Below are 21,864 nucleotides of genomic sequence, written 5' to 3' on the forward strand. Positions count from 1 at the left end.
AGCCATCTGTATGTCTTTGGAGAAATGTCTGTTTAGGTCTTTTGCCCACCTTTTGATTAAGTTGTTCATTTTTCTTGTATTGAGCTTCATGAACTGTTTGTATATTTTGGAGATTAATCCTTTGTCAGTTGTTTTGTTTGCTATTGTTTTCTCCCATTCTGAGGGCTGTCTTTTCACCTTGTTTATCATTTCCTTAGTTGTGCAAACGCTTTTAAGTTTAATTAGATCCCATTTGTTTATTTTTATTTTTATTTCCATTACTCTGAAGTGAAAAGGATACTTTGACTTGAGGTAGAATTCTAGGTTGACAATTTGAAGTACTTTCAAGATATTGCTACTCTCTTCTTGCTTATGTTGTTTCTGATGAGAAATCTGCTGTTTCCTTTTTTCTCTGTGCATAAATGTCTTTTTTCCCCCTCCTGTGGCAGCTATAAATTGTTCTCTTTGTCAGTAGTTTTGAACAGTTTGATTATGATGTGCCTTGATGTGGTTTTCTTGTTTTGTTTTTGTACTAGGAATTCTGTAAGCTCCTTGGATTTTTAGTTTTCACTAAATTTAGTAAACTTTGACCTTTGTTTCTTCTGTCTCCCATTTATTTCAGGGACTCCAATAATATGAATAGTAGGCTATTTGTGGTTGTCCTATACGTCTCCATTGTTCTTTTCTGTTCTGAAATTCTTTTTTTCTGTGTGTTTCATTTTGTATAGAAGTTAGGCATTGGAAACTAATGTTTCAATTTAATTTTTTTCTTTTGCAGTCTAATCTCTGTTAATCCTATTCAGTGTAGTTTTTATTTTGACCATTGTAATTTTCACTTGTAGAACTTAAATTCTAATCTGTTTTATGTCTTAGTTGTCTCTTACTTTTCAACCATGTGGAATAAATTTATATTACCTTTCAATGTCCTTGTCTTCTGTTTGTTAAATCTCTGTCAGTATTTTGATTGATAGCTTTTTCTCCAAATTAAGGGTTTTACTTTTTTTCTAGTTTGCAGGTCTGACAATCTTTAATTGGATACTAGATATTGAGAATTTTATTTTGTTCCATGGTAGATATTTTTGCATTCATGTAAGTGTCCTTGAGTTTTCTTTTGGGAGACAGTTAACTGAATTGGAAACTGGTCCTTTTGATTCCTGTTGATATATGGCAGAAGCCAACACAATATTGTAAAGCAGTTATCCTCCAATAAAAAATAAATAAATTTAAATTTAAAAAGGAGTTTTACTTTTTCAGTGCTAGATATATTTATATTCCTGGAAGTATTCTTGAATTTTGTTTTGGGACATGGTTAACTTAATTTAAAACTGGTCCTTTGGACTCCTGCCCTTAATGTTTGTTGGGTGGGCCCAGAGCAGCATTTAATCTAGGGTTTATTTCCCATTCATGAAAAAGGACCTTTAATACTCTACCCACTGCATTCATAATTATGAAGTTTCCTAGTCTGGCTATTGGGACCTATTCCTATTACCAGGAATGCTGAATGCTGTTCCTCTAATTCTCCCGACTACAGGTAGTTTCTGGTTATTACTCAAGGGGAACTCTCTACACTTCTCTGGAATTCTTTCACTGTGCAGCTCCTCCTCTCCTGCTGCCTTGGACTCTTAGCTATTTCTCTTTCATTAAGGAGTCCTTCATGCTCTGTGTAGGTTCACCCTCCTTGTATTGTAGTCTCGAACCTTTCTTATGGCAGTAAGGCAAAGTTTCTTAGGAGAACTTTGTATATGCCAGGAATCTGACCTTGGCTGGAAATTTATCTTTTCTTTTTTGAGGCTTGCACACTATAGGTTTGATACATCACCTTAGCTGTAAATTAGGTTTTTGTTGTCTAATTGTGGGTTGTCTTTGCAAAAGAGCACGTGGTCACTATTTTTATTCTTCAAATGTAGATAAATGTAATTTTCTGGTTATAGTTTCTTAGCTTATCAGTAAGTTATCCATTGAATGAGAAGAATTTCTGTAGCTGTGTAGAATTATGACCTGATTATAGTGTTAATTTTTGTTTCTTTTTTTAGAATGAGTATGGGAATATTAGGGACTTCCCTGATAGCTCAGTTGGTAAAGAATCTGCCTGCAATGTGGGAGACCTGCGTTCGTCCCTGGGTTGGGATGATCCCCTAGAGAAAGGCTACCCACTCCAGTATTCTGGCCTGGAGAATTCCATGGACTGTATAGTCCATGGGGTCCCAAAGATTTGGACATGACTGAGTGACTTTCACTTCACTTCACAGGAATATTAAGTTATGATGAATATTACTTTTATTATTTTTCTCACTGCTACTGGGTCTTTGGTCAGGTATTGTAACTGCCATAGGCCATGATGGCATTGTAACATAGTATCTTTAAGTAGTGATTTTTAGGGGAGCATTGAGGCTTTTATATTTATTATTTCTGTTTGTGCTGATTGCTTTGTGAAGGTCATTTGAAATAACATTTGAATCTTGGTGTTGTTATTTACAACAGCTTACTTGTTAATATGTACTTATATTTCATATGCTCTTTGTGTGTCCTTTTCAAACAGAAGTAGTCCAGGGGATGAGTCTATCCACGTCTTGAGTGTTGATGAGAAGAACAAGTTAGGAGCCAAAATTATCAAGGCAGAGATGATGGGCAATATGGTAAGGCTTATGAAGAATAATTACTAAATATTTAACTTCTTACAAGTAAATTTTGGTAGTTCCTAAGCTATGGGGATGTAGCATCTTTTGACAATACTGTTGCTTATTTATTCTTTGAAGAGATTCCTGAGCACTCCTAAGAACAGTATGTCTACTTCTAAGTAAATTATGTAATTTGTCAAATTTTTGGAATTTATGATCTTAGGGAACTAAATGCTTTTAAATTTTAAATTTAGGGAACTAAATGCTTTTAAATTTTAATGAAATTCATATTTCATTAATAATGTGTTACTTTCTTAAATTCCCTTACGTAGGAACTTTAAAATTGAACTACTAAAAAGAATGGTTAATTAATTTTTTCAACATTTTAGGCAACTTATTTGTGCCTGACTGTGTTAGATGCTTTGTGTAGCTCACTTAATTCCCATGATAATGTGATTTGAGACTTAACCTGAGAATTGAGTAGAAATGAAATTATTTGGTAAGAGTGGCATCTATCTATTATTGTCACATTCCTCTTATACAAATACATGTCACACTGCACATGGCAGAATGGCAAAGTCAGATAGCTGTCTATGTCTTGAAAAAATTGATTCTCTTGTGGTCATGTGTATGTACACATCTCAAATCCAAATATAAGTCATCTTAAGTAGTCTTCTGTTTTGGTGCACTATCTGTGTGACACTCTGTAGTAGAACAAAAAGTGAACAAACTTGATACTTCTGATTTTATCAGTTTGTATCTCTAATAAAAATCATATCTTGCATATGCTGCACTCTCTCTCTTTGAATCTAATCTTTGATGACACTGAACTCAAGCTCAACCCAGAAATTAGTGAGACAGACCACCACCAACAGCGAAAAAATAACATTTATGTTTAGAAAGCACAAATAAATTGGTTAAAACTGTGAAAGAAAGGTAACCATGTTAGGAGATTAACATATGTTAAAAGAAGTGTTCTGTGTTCATGGACCACAGCAGTGGAGAAAACTGTCTTTGCTTGTCGTAGTATTCTATTTATTTAATTTATTACATTGTGATTTATTGTTTTATATGTTAGTATTTATAAATTTTTATAGATTTCCTAGAATAAAAATGAAATGCATTCAGTTTTTATCTAAATTACTTATCAACAGTAAATAAGGTATTATTTTAAATACTACAATGGCTTTCTTTTTATTAATAACTGAAATTCTGAGCATTGGAAGTTTATAGTATCTAAGGAATTATAAAAATTCCTTTCTTAAGGGTATGTGTTTCTTTTATCTCTCTATCCCTTCTCTAAAATATATGTCCTTGTAATTATTTACTATCAAAATAAAAACAATTTCCATATGTATTTGAGAATTTTGTAACCCAGATGAATTCATTAAAAAGTAATGCATTAGACTGTGAGCTGGTAAGTGAATGTAGTTTTTAGCTACTTGAATGTTTAGGGCTTCCAAGGTGGCTCAGTGGTAAAGAATCCACCTGCTAATGCAAGAGATGCAGCTTTGTTCCCTGGTCTGAGGTGATCCCCTGAAGAAGAAAATGGTAACCACTCTAGTATTCTTGCCTGGAGAACCCCATGGACAGAGAGCCTGCTGGGCTACAGTCCAGGGGGTCACAAAGAGTTGGGCATGACTCAGTGACTGAACATCATCATCATATGAATTTGAAATATTCTACAAATGAATTAAACGATATATCTGTTTTTTAAACACCTGTTTTTCTTATCTTTTCTATTTGAAGGAATTAGCTGAACAACTTAAAGCCCAACTTGATAAGGCAAATAAATTCCAAGACACCATAACACAGATGTCATCAAAAAAATCTAGGGTAGAGGTAAGTAATAACAGTTTGATTATAGGTAGCCAGTTACCTTGTGTAATACTTCTGCTTTGTAGTGGTACTATTTAATGTTAAATGTGTCTATATCTCTTATTGATGTGTTTGTATATATTTATGTTTGTTTGCTTGTTTTTAATATTTATTTTCATATGTATTCTCTTATCTTATACCATTGTGTCCTGATGGACAGAGGCCTAGGTCTAGGGTCAAGGGGGCCTGGTTTTATTCTGGGCTCTGCCATTTACTGACTGACCTTGCACAAGTCAAACTGGTCATTAACTTCTTTCTGTCCAGAATGAGACACTTGAATTTGGTATCCCTCTCATGTAAAATATTTTGTTCTAGGATTCGTTCATCTATCTATTTGTCAATAAAACAGATAAAAACATGTCTTTGTGAAGTATTATTTGACTAGGAGGAGAGAGATAGTAAGTGATAAAGGTTATAATAAACTGTACTGCATAGTCGAAGGTTATGTATCCTAAGCAGGGTAGAGGGAATCTTGAGTGTCAGGTCTGCTGTATGTTTATGTGTGTGTGTGTGTCTTGGGATGCACAGGCTAATTCTCATTGGAGAAGTGATGCAAGGACTTGAAGGAAGTTAAACAGTGATCTCTGTGTCTCTGAGTGAAGAGCTCTGTGGACATAAGGAACAGAGAAGAAAAAGAAATAAAATGAATTGAGATCAGAAAAGAAAAAGCTCTCACTATTTGTGGATGTGTGTCCAGTATTTAGACGAAATAGCAAGGAGACCAGTGTTACTGGAGTTAAATGAGTGAAAGAGAAGTGGAAGATCCAGATCAGAGAGTCTGTGGGAGGCCAGATCATGTTAAGCTTAAAAGTCATAATAAGGAAGTAGGTTTTTATTCTGGGTGAGAAGTAAAACTATTCAGATTTTTGAGCAGAAAATGGATTTTGACAGAACCATCCTGGCTTTTTTGTTAGGAGTAGATTGAAGGAGAATAAGAGCAAACATGGGGTCTAATTAAGCTTTTGCATTAATACCCATAAGAAGGAATAGTGAACTTGACTAATATAGTAACTGAAGAGATATTCGAAGTAATTAGATTTTTTACATGCATAAATGTTTTCCATGTATATTTTGAAGGACTTGATTATTGTGATGGTTTAGATGAGAGAGGAATATGAAATAGTGTTGAGAATCTTTGTATCTCTTGTCATCAAAGATATTTTCTGTTTTGGCAATGTCTTTCCTGGTTTTGATTATCAGGGTGATGGTGGCTTTATAAAATGAATTTAGGAGTGTTTCTTCTTCTTCAATCTTTTTGAAGTGTTTGAGAAGGATCACTGTAAGTTCTTATTTGTGTATCTGGAAGAATTTCCCAGTGAAACCATCTGGTCCTGGACTTTTTTTTTGCACGGAGGATTTTTATTTTTACAGATTTGATTTCAGTTCTAGTGAAATTCATCAGTCTGTTCCAAATTATCTACTTCTTTTTTGTTCAGTTTTGGTAGGCTGTGTGTTTCTAGAAACTTTTCCAATTCTTCTAGGTTGTACACTTTGTTGGCATGTAATTGTTCATAGTATTTTCTTTTGGTACTTTTGTATTCTGCAATATTGGTTGTTATTTCTCCCATTTTATTTCTTCTTCTTTTTTTGGGGTGGGGTCCTCTCTTTTCTTAAAGTTCTTGGCCAGAGATTTGTTGATTTTGTTTATTCTTTCAAAGGACCAGCTCTGAGTTTTATTGATATTTTTCTATTTTTAAAAAATCCTTTATGTATTTATTCTCTGACCTTTATTATTTCCTGCCTTATCCTATCTTTAGGTTTTGTTGTGTGATTCTTTTAGGTGGCAAGTTGTGTTCCTTATTTGTGATTTTTCTTGTTTCTTGAGAAAGGCTTGTATCACTGTGAACTTCTCTGTGCTTTGGCTGCATCTCATAGATTTCCTATGGTTGTGTTTTCATTGTCATTTATCTCAAGATATTTTTTAACTTCCTCTTGATTTCATCATGGCCCTTAGTTTTTAAATAGTATGTTGTTTAGTCTCCATATTATTGTTTTTTTTCCTAGTTTCTCATTCAATATTTGATTTCTAGTTTCATGCGATTGTGGTCAGAAAAGATGCTTGAAATAATTATTATACTCAAATTTCTTGAAGATTATTTTGTGTCTTAGTTTATGGTGAATTCTAGAGAGTGTTCTATTCACACTCAAAAAGAATTTGTATTTTTTGTTTTGTTTTTATATAGAGTCCTGAAAACATAAATGACGTTTAACTGTTCTATCATATCATTTAGAGCCTCTGTTGCCTTACTGATTCTCTGTTTGGAAGATCTGTCCATTGACATGTGTTTCGTATTAAGTCTCATACTGCTTTTGTATTCCCATCATTTTCTCCCTTTATGTCTGTTAGTATAGGTTTAGTACTTTGGGTGTTCCTGTATTGGTTGCACATATGTTATTGAGTGTAAAGTCCTCTTCTTTTGTAAATCTTTTATTATTACACGGGCTTCCCTTGTGACTCAGCTGGTAAAGAATCTGCCTGCAGTGTGGGAGACCTGATCGATCCCTGGGTTGGGAAGATCCCCTGGAGAAGGGAAAGGCTACCTGCTCCAGTATTCTGGCCTGGAGAATTCCGTGCACTGTATAGTCCATGGGGCTGCAAAGAGTTGACATGACTGAGTGACTTTCCCTTTCACTTTATTATTATATAGCATTCTTCTTACTTCTCTTTGTATCCATTGCTTTAAAGTCTATTTTGTTTGAGAAGAGCATTGGTACCCCCTTTCTCGCGGTTATGTTTGCATGAGCTGTTGTTCTCCAGCCCATCATGTTCAACCTGTGTATGTCTTTTGCCCTAAAGTTGGTTTCTGCAGGTAGTTTATTGTAGGCTCTTCTTTTATCATCTCATCAGCCTTTCTGTCTTTTTTTTTTTATCTTTCTATTGAAGGATAATTGCTTTACAGAATTTTGCTGTTTTCTGTCAAACCTCAGCATGTATCAGCCATAAGTATACATATATCCCCTCTCTTTTGAACTTCCCTCCCATCTCACTCCCCATCCCACCCTCTAGGTTGAAACAGAACCTCTGTTTGAGTTTCCTGAGCCATATGGCAAATTCCCTTCGGCTATCTGTTTTACATGTGGTAATATAAGTTTCCACGTTACTCTTTCTATACATCTCACCCTCTCCTCCCCTCTCCCCATGTCCATAAGTCTATTCTCTATGTCTGTTTCTCCATTGCTGCCCTTTAAATAAATTCTTCAGTACCATTTTTCTAGATTCCATATATATGCATTAGAATACAATATTTATCCTTCTCTTTCAGATTCACTTTACTCTGTATAATAGGTTCTAGGTTCATCCACTTCATCAGAACTGACTCAAATGTGTTCCTTTTTATGGCTGAGTAATATTCCATTGTGCATATGTACCACAACTTCTTTATCCATTCATCTGTCGATGGACATCTAGGTTGCTTCCATGTCCTAGCTATTGTAAATAGTGCTGCAGTGAACAATGGGATACATGTGTCTTTTTCAATTTTGGGTTCCTCAGGGTATATGCCTAGGAGTGGGATTGCTGGGTCACATGATGATTTTATTCCTAGTTTTTTAAGGAATCTCTGTACCATCTTCCATAGTGGATGCCTCAGTTTACATTCCCACCAACAGTGCAAGAGCATTCCCTTTTCTCCACACCCTCTCCAGCATTTATTGTTTGTAGACTTTGGTGGTGGCCATTCTGACTGGTGTGAGGTGATATCTCATTGTGGTTTGATTTGCATTTCTCTAATAATGAGCGATGTTGAACATCTTTCCATGTGTTTGTTAGCCATTTATATGTCGTCTTTGGAGAAATGTCTGTTTAGGTCTTTTTCCACTTTTTGATTGGGTTGTTTCTTTTTCTAGCATTGAGTTGTATGAGCTGCTTGTATATTTAGGAAATTAATCCTTTGTCAATTGTTTCCTTTGCTATTATTTTCTCCCATTCTGAGGGTTTTTTTTTTTTTTACCTTGCTTATAGTTTCCTTTGTGGTACAAAAGCTTTTAAGTTTAATCAGGTCCCGTTTATTTACTTTTGTTTTTATTGCCATTACTCTGGGAGGTGGGTCATAGAGGATCTTGCTTTGATTTATGTCATTGAGAGTTCTGCTTATGTTTTTCTCTGAGAGTTTTATATTTATTGGTCTTACATTTAGATCTTTAATCCATTTTGAATTTATCTTTGTGTATGGTGTTAGGAAGTGTTCTAATTTCATCATTTTACATATAGCTGTGCAGTTTTCCCAGCACCATTATCTGAAGAGGCTGTCTTTGCCCCATTATATATTCTTGACTCCTTTGTCAAAAATAAGGTACACATAGGTGCAAGGGTTTATTTCTGGGCTTTCTGTCTTGTTCCATTGGTCTGTATTTTTGTGCCAGTACCATACCATTGATGACTGTAGCTTTGTGGTGTAGTCTGAGGTCAGGAAGGTTGATTCCTCCATCTCCATTCTTCTTTCTCAAGACTGCTTTGGTTATTTGGGGTTTTTTGTGTTTCCATATGAATTATGAAATTTTTTGTTCTAGTTCTGTGAAAAATGTCATTGGTAATTTGATAGGGATCACATTGAATCTGTAGATTGCATTTGGTAGTATAGTCATTTTCAGAATATTGATTCTTCCTACCCAGAAACATGGACTATCTCTCCATCTGTTTGTCATCTTTGATTTCTTTCATTAGTGTCTTATAATTTTCTGTGTACAGTTCTTTTGTCTCCTTAGGTAAGTTTATTCCTAGATGTTTAATTCTTTTTGTTGCAGTGTTGAATGGGATTGATTCTTTAATTTCTCTTTCTGATTTTTCATTGTTAGTATATAGAAATGCAAGGGATTTCTGTTGATTGATTTTGTATCCTGCAGGTTTGCTAAATTCACTGATTAGCTCTAGTAATTTTCTGATACTATCTTTAGGGTTCTCTGTGTACAGTATCATGTGATGTACAAATAGTGAGAGCTTTTTCTTTTCTGATCTCAATTCATTTTATTTCTTTTTCTTCTCTGATTGCTGTAGCTAGGACTTCCAAAACTGTGTTTAATAATAGGGGTGAAAGTGGACACCCTTGTCTTGTTCCTGATCTTATGGGGAATGCTTTCAGTTTTTCACCATTGAGAATAATGTTTGCTGTGGGTTTATCATATATGGCCTTTATTGTATTGAGATAGGTTCCTTCTATGCCCATTTTTTAAGGAGTTTTAATCATAAATTGGTGCTAAATAATGACAAAGGCTTTTTCCGCATCTATTGAGATTATCATATGGATTTTATCATTCAGTTTGTTTTTTTTCCATTTATTTTTATTAGTTGGAGTCTAATTACTTTACAATATTGTAGTGGTTTTTGCCATACATTGACATGAATCAGCCATGGATTTACATGTGTTCCCCATCCTGAACCCCCCTCCCACCTCCCTCCCCATCCCATCCTTCTTGGTCATCCCAGTGCACCAGCCCCGAGCACTTGTCTCATGCATCCAACCGGGGCTGGTGATCTGTTTCACACTTGATAATATACATGTTTCAATGCTGTTCTCTCAGATCATCCCACCCTCGCCTTCTCCCATAGAGTCCAAAAGTCTGTTACTGTTCATGAGAATGCAAACTAGTACAACCACTGTGGAGAACAGTGTGGAGATTCCTAAAAAACTGGAAATAGAACTGCCATATGACCCAGCAGTCCCACTCCTGGGCATACACACCGAGGAACCCAGATCTGAAAGAGACACATGCACCCCAATGTTCAATAATATGGTGTATCATATTAATTGATTTGCGTATATTGAAGAATCCTTGCATCCCTGGAATAAACCCAAGTTGATCATGGTTAATGAGCTTCTTCATGTGTTGTTGATTCTGTTTGCTAAAATTTTGTTGAGGAATTTTGCATCTATGTTCATCAGTGATATTGGCCTGTAGTTTTCTTTTTTTGTGTTGTCTGTGTCTGGTTTTGGTATCAGGCTAATGGTGCCCTAGTAGAATGAGTTTGGAAGTGTTCCTTCCTCTGCAGTCTTTTCAAAGAGTTTTAGAAGGATAGGCATTAGCTCTTCTCTAAATGTTTGATAGAATTCGCCTGTGAAGCTGTTTGGTCCTGGGCTTTTGTTTTTTGGGAGATTTTTGATTACAGCTTCAATTTCAGTGCTTATAATTGGGTTGTTCATAATTTCTGTCTCTTCCTGATGCAGTCTTGGGAGGTTGAACTTTTCTAAGAATCTGTCCATTTCTTCAAGGTTATCCATTTTATTGCCATATAGTTGGTCATAATAGACTCATAATCCTTTGTATTTCTGCATTTCCTATTGTAACCTCTCCTTTACATTTCTAATTTTGTTGATTTGATTCTTCTTTCTTATTTTCTTGATCAGTCTGGTTAAAGGTTTGTCAATTTTGTTTATTTTCTCTAAGAACTGATTTTTAGCTTTATTAATCTTTAGTATTTTTTCTTTCATTTCTTTTTCATTTATTTCTGCTTGGATCTTTATAATTTCTTTCCTCTGCTAATTCTGGGGTTTTTCTTTCTTTTTTTTCTTTTCCCAGTTGTTTTAGGTGTAAAGTTAAGTTGTCCAGTTGATGTTTTTCTTGTTTCTTGAGGCAGGATTGTACCGCTATAAATTACCCCTTAGAACTGCTTTTGCCACATCCCATAGGTTTTGCGTTGTCATGTTTTCATTGTCATTTGTTTCTAGGAATTTTTTGACTTCCCTTTTGATTTCTTCAGTGACCTGTTGGTTATTTAGAAACATATTGTTTAATCTCCATGTGTTTGTGTTTTTCACAGTTCTTTTCTTGTAGTTGATATCTAGTCTCATAGCGTTGTGGTCAGAAAAGATGCTTGATACAATTTCAATTTTCTTAAGTTTACTGAGGTTTGATTTGTGACCCAAGATGTGATCTATCCTGGAGAATATTCCATGTGCACTTGAGAAGAAGGTGTATTCTTCTGCATTCGGATGGAATGTCTTGAACGTATCAATGAGATCCATCTCATCTAATACATCAATTAAGACTTGTATTTCCTTATTAATTTTGTTTTGATGAACTGTCCATTGTTTTGAGTGGGGTGTTAAAATCTCCTACTATTATTGTGTTATTGTCAATTTCTCCTTTCATGTCTGTTAGTGTTTGTTTTATGTATGGGGTCCTCCTATCTTGGGTGCATAGATATTTACAATTGCTATGTCTTCCTCTTGGATTGATCCCTTGATCATTATGTAATGTCCTTCCTTATCTTTTGTAATATTCCCCATTTTAAGGTCTGCTTGGTCTGATATGAGGACTACTAACCCAGCTTTCTTTTGCTTCCCGTCTGCATGGAATGTATTTTTCCATCCTCTCGGTTTCAGTCCCTACGTCTCTTTAGGTCTGAAGTGGGTTTCTTTTAGCCAGCATAGATACGGGTCATGTTTTTGTATCCAGCCAGCCAGTCTGTGTCTTTTGGTTGGAGCATTTAATCTGTTTACACTTAAATTAATCATTGGTATATATGTTCCTGTTGCCATTTTCTTCATTGTTTGGGGTTGATTTTGTAGATCTTTTTCTTCTCTTGTATTTCTTGACTATATAATTCCCTTTAACATTTGTTGTAAAGTTGGTTTGGTGGTACTGAACTCTTTTAACTTTTGCTTGTCTGAAAAGCTTTTGATTTCTCCATCAATTTTGAATGAGATACTTGGTTTTACTCTGGTACAGTAATCTTGGTTGTAGATTTTTCCCTCTCAGTACTTTACATATATCCTGCCATTTCCTTATGGCTTGCAGAGTTTCTGCTGAAAGATCAGCTGCTAAACGTATGGGGTTTTCCTTGTATATTACTTGTTGCTTTTCCACTGCTGCTTTTAATATTCTTTCTTAGTGTTTAATCTTTGCTAGTTTGATTAGTGTGTGTCTTAGCATGTTTCTCCTTTGGTTTATCCTGTATGGGACTCTTTGTGTCTGTTGAACTTGACTGACTATTTCCTTTTCCATGTTGGTGAAATTTTCAACTATAATCTCTTCAAAAATTTTCTCATACCCTTTCTTTTTCTCTTCTGCTTCTGAGATCTGTATATTTTGAATGTTGGTGCATTTGATACTGCCTTAGAATTCTCTGAGAACTGAGACTCAGTTCTTTTCATTCTTTTCACTTTTTCTGCTCTTCAGAAGTTATTTCCGTGATTTTATTTTCCAGCTCACTGATTTGTTCTTCTGCTTCAGATATTCTGCTTTTGATTTCCTTCTAGAGTATTTTTAATTTCAGTAAGTGTGTTGTTAGTCTCTATATGGTTATTCTTTAATTCTTCTGGGTCTTTGTTAATTGATTCTTGCATTTTCTCCTTCCTGTTTTCAAGAATTTTGATCATCTTTTCTATCATTATTCTGAATCCTTTTTCAGGTAGTTTGCTTATTTCCCATTCATTTATTTGAACTTCTGTGTTGTGCAGTATTTCTCTGCCTTTTCATTATTTTTTTTTAAAGTTATTGTGTTTGAGGTCTTCTTTTCAACCAGTCTTCAAGGTTGAATTATTTCTTACTTTTGGTTTCTGCCCCCCTACGGTTGGTCCAGTGGTTTGTGTAAGCTTCATATAGGGTGAGATTTGTGCTGAATTTTTTTTTGGTTTTTCCTCTGATGGGCAAGGCTGAGTGAGGTGGTAATCCTGTCTCCTGTTGACTGGGTTTTTTTTTTGTTTGTTTGTTTGTTGTTTGGATGAGGCGTCCTGCACAGGGTGCTACTGGTGGTTGGATGATGCCAGTTCTTGTATTCAAGTGGTTTCATTTGTGGGAGTTCTAACTATTTGATACTTCCTAGGTTAGTTCTCTGGCAGTCCAGGGTCTTGGAGTTAGTGCTCCCACTCTAAAGGCTCAGAGCTTGATCTCTGAACTGGAGGTCTTCTGGAATCTGAGACTGAGCCGCATGAGCTTTCTGCCAAGTTTGTTTTTGTTGTCCTGGTTTCCAGCATGCCAATTCCACTGTGCTGGGTTTCTTTTGTGTTTGACTTCCATAGCATGAGCTTTCCCCAATTCGGCTTCTGCCGTGCTTGGTCTCTGCCTTGCAGGGGCTGAGCTGAGGTTATTTCAGCCAGATTACACCCAAGTCACGGCACCAGATACTTTGGAGGAGTGTGTAGTTTCCTCAGTTCTGTCTTGCAGCAGCAAAGGTTAGAAATGGCAGACCAGTGTTATAGCTTGGTTACAGCTCAGAGAGCACACTGTTACTCTCTCAAGCATCAGAACCTTCTGGTTTAGTTTCTTTTTGCTGCTCGCGTCCCTTCAGATTTTCTGCTGTTGACTTATCACTATGGAAATTCTGCCATCCCGCTGCCTGCTCAGCCTGCCCACCAGCCCGCAGCGCCTCCCCAGGGCTGCAAGGCCCACACCTCTGTTCTGTTTTTGAGATCTTGTGTCATCTTTACTTTCATTACTCTAAATTTTTTTTCATATAAATTTCTTATCTCCTGATTATTTGGTTGTTCTAGTAGATTTTTATCTTTGTCCTTCATCTTCAAGGTTGAAAGTATCTATTAGCTGAGATATCCTTTAAAATATGACATTATTAATACTAGTTGATTAATAGTGAAAATACATAATACTGTGTGTGCATGTAAGATCGAAAATTTGAATGCATTTTTTTCCCTTTCTGTTTCGACAGGGAAAGTAAATCTCTAATAACTGAAATTGAAATAGTTTTCTTTAATAATTAATTCTCCTTGGAGAGATAGACCGAAACGCAAATAATTTGCTTAGTCTTGTTTTGAATTGATTTTTAATGAAGTTGTTAGCTAGTATACTTTATGTCATTTTTTTATTAGGACCTTTTCAGTAAAATTCTGTTTTTATCATAGAATGCAGTTTGGTGTATATTTAATAAAAGTTCATGGGAATAACTTCTTCTGAAGAGTAGAAGTGAAAAGAATCATTTGAGGGCTGTTAATTGAAAGAATAAAAGTTACGTGGAATACCATTGTGGTAGATAATTCAGCAAGTTCATTCTGTTGTTTAATTGCTTTCAAGGTTTGGTAGGGTCTTTATTCTTTTTTTGTACCTTAAGCCTATACCGTCTTTGTCAGTATACTTCAGTTATGGTTTGAAGGGGACACTATGTGGAATTGCAGTCTCCTTCTGCTACGATAGAATTGCCATTTTTTTTTTTTTATTTTTTATTGTAGCAAAGTAGATTCACAATGTTGTTAGTTTCTAGTGTACAGCAGACTGATTCAGTTTGTACATAACACGTGTCAATTCTTTTTGGATTCTTTTCTGATTTACTTTATTAGATAATGTTTAGCAGAGTTCTCTGTGCTATACAGTAGTTCCTTGTTGGTTATCTGTTTTAAAAGTAGTGCATATATGTCAGTCCCAAGCTCCCAGTCTACCCCTTCCACCTGCCCTGCCCTACTGGTAACCATAAGCTTGTTCTCTAAGTCTGTGACTCTGTTTCTGTTTTGTAAATAAATTCGTTGGTGCCCCCCTCTTTTTTGTTTTGTTTTTTTTTTTTAGGATTCCACATATAAACATGTATTGTTCTTTCGGTGTCTAACTTGTTTCACTCAGTATGACATTCTCTAGGTCTATCTGTTTTGCTGCAGATTGCATTTTTTTTTAATTGCTAAGTGATACTCTACTCTCTGTGTGTATCATATGGTGTTATCCATGTTTTTGTTGATGGACATTTAGGTTACTTCCATGTCCTTGCTATTGTAAATAGTGGTGCAGTGTGTATTAGGGTGCATGTGTCTTTTTGAATTGTGGTTTTCTCAGGGTATATGCCCAGTAGTGGGATTGCTGGCTCATATGGTGGTTCTGTTTTTAGTTTTTAGAAGAATCTCCATACTTTTCTTCATAATGGCTGTATCAATTTACATTGCCACCAACAGTGCCTGCACTCTCTCCAGCTTTTACTATTTGTAGATTTTTTGACAATGGCTATTTTAACTGGTGTGAGGTGACATCTCATTGTAGTTTTGATTTGCATTTCTCTAGTGATTAGCTGTGTTCAGCATCTTTTCGAACGTGCCTCTTCACCATCTGTATGTCTTCTTTGGGGAAATGTCTGTTTAAGTCATCTACCCTATATTGATTGTGTGTTTGTTTGTTTGTTTTAATATTGAGCCACATGAGCTGTTTGTAAATTTTGGAGATTAATCCCTTACTGATCTCATTGTTTGCAAATATTTTCTCCCATTCTATTAGTTGTCTTTTCATATTACTCTGGGAGACAGCCTCAAGAAGATAGTACTGTGGTTTACTTTAAAGAGTGTTCTGCCTGTAGTTTCCTCTAAGTGTTTTTGTAGAATCTGGTCTTACATTTGTGTTTTCAGTCGTGTTGAGTTTATTTTTTGTGTATGGTGGTAAGGAACGTTCCAGTTTCCTTGTTTTACATGTAGCTATTCTGTTTTCTTGGGAACATTTTTTGAAGAGACCATCTTCCTTCCCTTATATAGTCTTGTCCCCGTTGTAATAGATTAACTGACCATAGGTGTGTGGGTTTTTTGATGATGAAGGTGCAACTCCAATACTTTGGCCACCTCATGCGAAGAGTTGACTCATTGGAAAAGACCCTGATGCTGGGAGGGATTGGGGGCAGGAGGAGAAGGGGATGACAGAGGATGAGATGGCTGGATGCCATCACTGACTGACCGGGGGTTTGTGATGGACAGGGAGGCCTGACGTGCTGCGATTCATGAGGTCTCAAAGAGTCGGACACGACTGAGTGACTGAACTGAACTGAACTGACTGTGTGGGTTTATTTGTGGGTTTTTTTATCCTGTTCCATTGATCTATATTTCTGTTTTCATGCCGGTACCGTACTGTTTTGATGTCTGTAGCTTTGTAGTATAGTCTGAAGTCAGGGATTCTGATTCCTCTAGCACCGTTTTTCTTTCTCAAGATTCATTTTGCTTTTCAAGTTCTTTTGTGTTTCCATACAAATAATTTTCTTTTCGTTTTGTTCTAAAAAAAATGCCATTGGTAATTTGGTAGGAATTGCATTCAATCTTTATAGATTGACTTATGCAGTATTGTCATTTTGACAGTATTGGTTCTTTCAAACCAAGAATGTGGTACATCTTCTCATCTGTTTGTATAATCTTTGATTTCTTTCATCACTGTCTTGTTTTTGAAATTTACGTCTATTGTCTCCTTAGGTTGCTTTATTCCTACATGTTTGTTTCTTTTTCATGGGTTGATAAGTGGGATTGTTTCTTTAATTTCTCTTTCTGGCCTTTTGTTTTTAGTGTGTAGATGTATAACAAATTTCTATGTTTTAATTTTGTATACTGTAACTTTACCAATCATTGATGAAATCTAGAAGTTCTCTGGTAGCATCTTTAAGATTTTCTATGTATAGTATCATGTCATCTGCAGACAGTGGCAGTTTAATTTCTTCTTTTCCAATCTGGATTTCTTTGATTTCTTTTTCTTCTTAAGTTGTGGTGCCTTGGATTTCCAAAACTGTGTTGAATGAAAGTGGCCAAAGTGGACATCCTTGTCTTGTTACTCATCTTAGAGGAAATGCTTTAAGCTTTGCACCCATAAGTATGATGTTGGCTGTAGGTTTGTCATAATTGGCTTTTATTATGTTGAGACATGTTTCATCTATGCCCACTTTCTGGAAGGTTTTCTTTTTTTTTTTTTTTTAATCATAAATGAGTGTTGAATTTTGTCAAAAGCTTTTTCTGCAGCTGTTGATATGTCTGTATGGTTTTTATTCTTAAGTTTGTTGATGTATCACTGATTAATTTGAAAATAAGAAAATTATTTGCATCCCTGGGAGAAATCCCACTTGGTCATGCTGTATGACCCTTTCAATATTTTGTTGGGTTCAGCTTGCTAGTATTTTGTTGAGGATTTTTGTGTCTGTGTTCATCAGTGATATTGGCCTATAATTTTCTCTTTTTTTGTAGTCACCTGTGTCTCATTTTGGCATTATGGTTGTGGTGGCATCATAGAATGACTTTGGGACTGTTCCTTTGCAGTTTTTTGAAATAGTTTTAGAAGAATAGATGTTAACTTTTTTCTAAATGTAGATATTAACTCTTCTCTAGTAGAGTTAATGGTAGAATTTGTCTATGAAGCCATTTGTTGCTGGAGTTTTGTTTGTTTGAAGATTTTTAATCATAATTTCAATTCATTACTTGTAATTAGTCTGTCCATATTTCCATTTCTACAGTGGAAGAAGATTCTTGGGAGATTGTACCTTTCTAAGGATGTCTTCATTTCTTCTAGCTTGTCCATATTATTGGCATCTAGTTGCTTGAGGCAGTCTCTTACGAGACTTAATTTTTGTGGTCCGTTGTTACTTCTTTTTTATTTTTAGTTTTATTGATTTGAACCCACTCCCTCTTTTTCTTGATGCCTCTGGCTAAAGGTTTTATCAATTTTGTTTTCAAAGAACCAGATTTTAGTTTTATTGATCTTTCAATTTTTTGAAATTTTTATTTAATTTCTGCCCCAATCTTTATGATTTCTTTCCTTCTACTAAATTTGAGTTTTCTTTGTTCCTCTTTTTCTGGTTGTTTTCATTGTAAGGTTAGGTTGTTTATTTGTGTTTTTTCTTTTTTCCAGACGTAAGATCGTATTATCTTAAACTTGTCTCTTAGAACTTCTTTTTCACATCCCATCGGTTTTGGATGGTTGGGCTTCATTTCCTTTGTCTGTAGATATTTTTGATTTCCTGTTTGATTTCTTCATTGATCTGTTGGTTGTTTAGCAACATATTGTTTAGCCTTCATGTACTTGTGTTTTTTAGATTTTTATTTTCTTGTGTTAATGTCCAGTTTCATAGTGTTGTGGTAAGAAAAGATGCTCAGTATGATTTTAGTTTTGTTAAGTTTACTGAGGCTTGATTTGTGATCCACGATGTGATCTCTTCTGGGGCATGTTCTTACGCAATTGAGAAGAAAATATATTCTACTGCTTTTGGATGCAATTCTCTGCAAATACCAGGTAAGTCTATGCAGTGTAATCTGTGATTTAAGGCTTGTGTTTCGTTTTGATCTTCTGTCTGGATGATCTGTTAATGATCTGTTGAGGAAAGAGTTAAAGTTTCCTAGTATTGTTGTTTTGTCGATTTCTCCTTTTATGACTGCTAGTATTTGTATTATTGGGCTGCTCCTACATTAGGTACATGTATATTTATAACTTTTATGTCTTCTTGGATTGATCATTATGTAGTGTCCTTTCTTGCCTCTTACAACAGTCTGTAATTTAAAGTCTGTTTTGTCTGATATGAGTATTGCTACTCCAGCTTTCTTTTGATTTCCATTTGCATGGAATACCTGTTTCCATCTTCTTGCTTTCAACTTGTATATGTTCCTAGATCTGAAGTAGGTCTTTGCAGACAGCATATATACTGATCTGTTTTTTAACATCCATTCAACCAGTCTTTGTTTTGGTTGGAGTATTTATCCCATTAACATTAACATTTAAGATAATTATTGATACATGTTTCCTGTTATTATTGTTTTTCACTAAGTTTTATCACTTGTTTTCACTAAGTTGTGTCTGACTCTTGCAGCTCCATGGACAGTGTAGCATGCCAGGGACCTCTGTCCTCCACCATCTCCCAGAGTTTGCTCAAGTTCTTGTTTATTGAGTTGGTGATGCTATCTAACAATCTCATCCTCAGCCACCCCCTTCCTTTTTTACCTTCAATCTTTCCCAGCATCAGAGTCTTTTCCAGTGAGTCAACTCTTTGCATCAGGTGGCCAAAGTATTAGAGCCTCATGTTGTTGAAAATCTGAGCCGTAACTTCCACCCCTCCAACCCCGATCCCTGGGAGACCATCTAATACTAACAGGGACGTCTGGCCCAGTCTCTTAAGAGGTCACTATTTCTTCTCCTGTGTCCTGGTATGCATGAGACCCTGAGTGCTCTCTTTAAGAGTGAAATTTCTGTTTCCCCCAGGACTGTTAAATCACTGAAGGTGTGCCTTCAAAGCAAAATTTCTGGGGGCTCCTCCTCCCATTGCCAGACCTGCAGGCTGGGAAGACTGATTAATAACTCAGGACTTTCATTCCTATTGGAGAACTTCAGTAGTATAATTTTTTTCCACTTTCTGGGTTGGCCCCCCCAGAGGGTATGGGATTTGATTTTATTGCTTTTGCGCCCCTCATTCCATCTCATTATAGCTTCTTTGTCTTTGGGTTTAGGGTATCTCTTTTGGTAGGTTTCAGCATTTTTTTGGTCAATAGTTCTTCAGCAGTTACTTGTGATCTCAAAATTTCTGTAATAAGGGTCAAGCCCACTTCTTTCTACTCTGCTCTGTTGTTGACAAGCCAGGATTTTTAAATTGAAGAAACATTTGCTAAATATAACATCTGCTCTGTAGGAAATGGGCACTCTCCTACAGTGCCTGTTTAAACCATTGGTGTTTTGTCATCTTTTATGTTATCTAAATGAAAACTTTATTTGAAGTTTGCTTCTGTGATTATTTTTAAAAGTTAAGTAAACTTTGGGTGTATTTTCCCACCTTTTCCCTGAAAAGATTATGGTCACTTTACATTATAGTATATAATGAAAGTTCAGGATGCTTCAGATAATCCATAATATTATGTGAAAATAAAATCATTTTATGCTTTTTTGGCTATTAAATGTAAGCATTCAGTATTTTTCTCAATAATTTCAGTTTTTACCTCTAAAACTTTATATAGGATGAAGATCAGGAAGAAGTGATCCTTGTCAGAACAGATCATTCCGGAAGAGTCTGGCCTGTAAACACACCGGGAAAACAAGAAGGAAGAAGGAAAAGACAGATTGTATGTTTAACATGTATCTTTTGTTTATTAATTTAGAATTCCTTTTTTCCCCTTTGTATCAGATTTACAGTTAATCCTTTAACTTCGTGAGTTTGAATTGCTCAGGTCCACTTATACACACAACTTTTTCAATTAATTACATACTGTAGTACTACGTATCTGTGGTGGTTTGAAGCTGTGGATATGGAGTATAGTTAAAGGATCAACTATAGTCTGATACAAAGGGAGAAAGAGGAATTCACTGCCCCTAACCTTTGCATTGTTCAAGGGTCAGCTGTACTTTGAAATATTTTTAGACATGTAGTTCAATAATGCAAATGCTGTTGGTCTTTCATCGCCCAGTAGTATATGCCTCTTTGCAACCTCATGTACTGTAGCCTGCCAGGCTCCTCTGTCCATAGCATTTCCCAGGCAAGAATTTTGGAGTGGGGTGCTGTTTCCTTTTCCAGGGGATCTTCCCCCCAGCAATCAAACCCACATCACTTACATTGGCAGGTGGATTCTTTACCCCTGAGCCACCAGGGAAGGCCAGTGCAAATATTGGAAGGTAGTAAATAGTGATATTACTTCTAATTATATCCCTTTGCCTTTTACAAAATATAATCTAATTCAACAACAGTTGTGAACATTGAATTTTTAAGGAAATCTTAATTTTAATGTTTATTTCTTTGACACTGTTTCTAGCTTCTTTTTACACACTCATCATAGCTCTTAGGGACAGCCTTGGTCCCATAGATCTCTTATGTGTGTTTGATCCTTTATAAACCTAATTTGGTTTTCTGTCTTCTAGCTGTAGCAGTTAATTTATACCACTGCCTTGAGGCTCTTAAAATGGCAAGAACAACATATTCAGTTTTCTCAAGTTAGATTTTTTGTTTTAAATTTGAAAGGTCTTATAAGCAGTAATTGAGTACACAGAAGAGTCATTTAGAATCTTTCTGTCAAATGTTTATGATCTGCCTGTTGAGTGCAAATAGAAATGGGATAGATACATCTTCTGATGAAATGGGAGGTATTCGGGTTTTGCAAGAAAGATGTCACAGGAAAATAGTAAAGGTTTGAATTGTATGAGATGACAGAACTGGCTTGGGGTTCATAGATACATTGCCAGATGGCATTCAGTAGTGTTCTTGAATTGCTCACTACTGAGTAATCTAGGTACAGGAGTAGAGAGGTAGACACATTCAGTCGGCACTGAGGTTTGCTTTTTGAGTGTAATGAAAGGATAAGAGGACCAGAAAGATTTGCATCCAAGGAATGATTAAAGTCATAGAATGTGGGATACAAGCTTGTGGAGACGAGAGTAGTGACATGGGCATAAAATAAAAAGAGGATGGTTCCAAAGAAGCTGAACAGCAGGATTTATTTGGATAAGGGAATTTGAGAACAGTGTTGAGGAGATTTTGATGGGTAATAGATAGCACTTTTCTTTTCCACTGATAGGTATGGAACCAACTGAAAGGGAAACCTGGAATTGTTTAGATGAGAGTCAGAATGTCAGCTTTGCTTCTGATACAGCTGTTTGAAGTAGATTTGCTTAAACTTCACTTTTGTTCTTGATATACTTTCTCGATTTCTGGATAACTCCTGACTTAACTCTACAATGATATGGATTTTTTACTACAAGGAGGGGAGAGGAAGCATAAAGCAATTCTGCCTTTTGCCTAAAACTCAGAAATCAG

General features: G+C 35.7%; 1 protein-coding gene across 2 annotated transcripts in view; it reads left to right on the forward strand.

The window, feature by feature from the left end:
* CWF19L2 (CWF19 like cell cycle control factor 2) overlaps window positions 1-21,864 on the forward strand; it is a 147,976-nt gene that overhangs the window by 69,342 nt on the left and 56,770 nt on the right. For both annotated transcript variants that reach the window (XM_061143949.1, XM_061143957.1), the window contains 3 exons: window positions 2,519-2,615; window positions 4,347-4,439; window positions 20,078-20,182. In XM_061143949.1, the coding sequence (XP_060999932.1) occupies window positions 2,519-2,615; window positions 4,347-4,439; window positions 20,078-20,182 (295 nt within the window). The remainder of the gene's footprint in view (window positions 1-2,518; window positions 2,616-4,346; window positions 4,440-20,077; window positions 20,183-21,864) is intronic.

The sequence above is a fragment of the Dama dama genome, chromosome 1 (genome assembly GCF_033118175.1).
Source record: "Dama dama isolate Ldn47 chromosome 1, ASM3311817v1, whole genome shotgun sequence".
NCBI classification, from domain to species: Eukaryota; Metazoa; Chordata; class Mammalia; order Artiodactyla; family Cervidae; genus Dama; species Dama dama.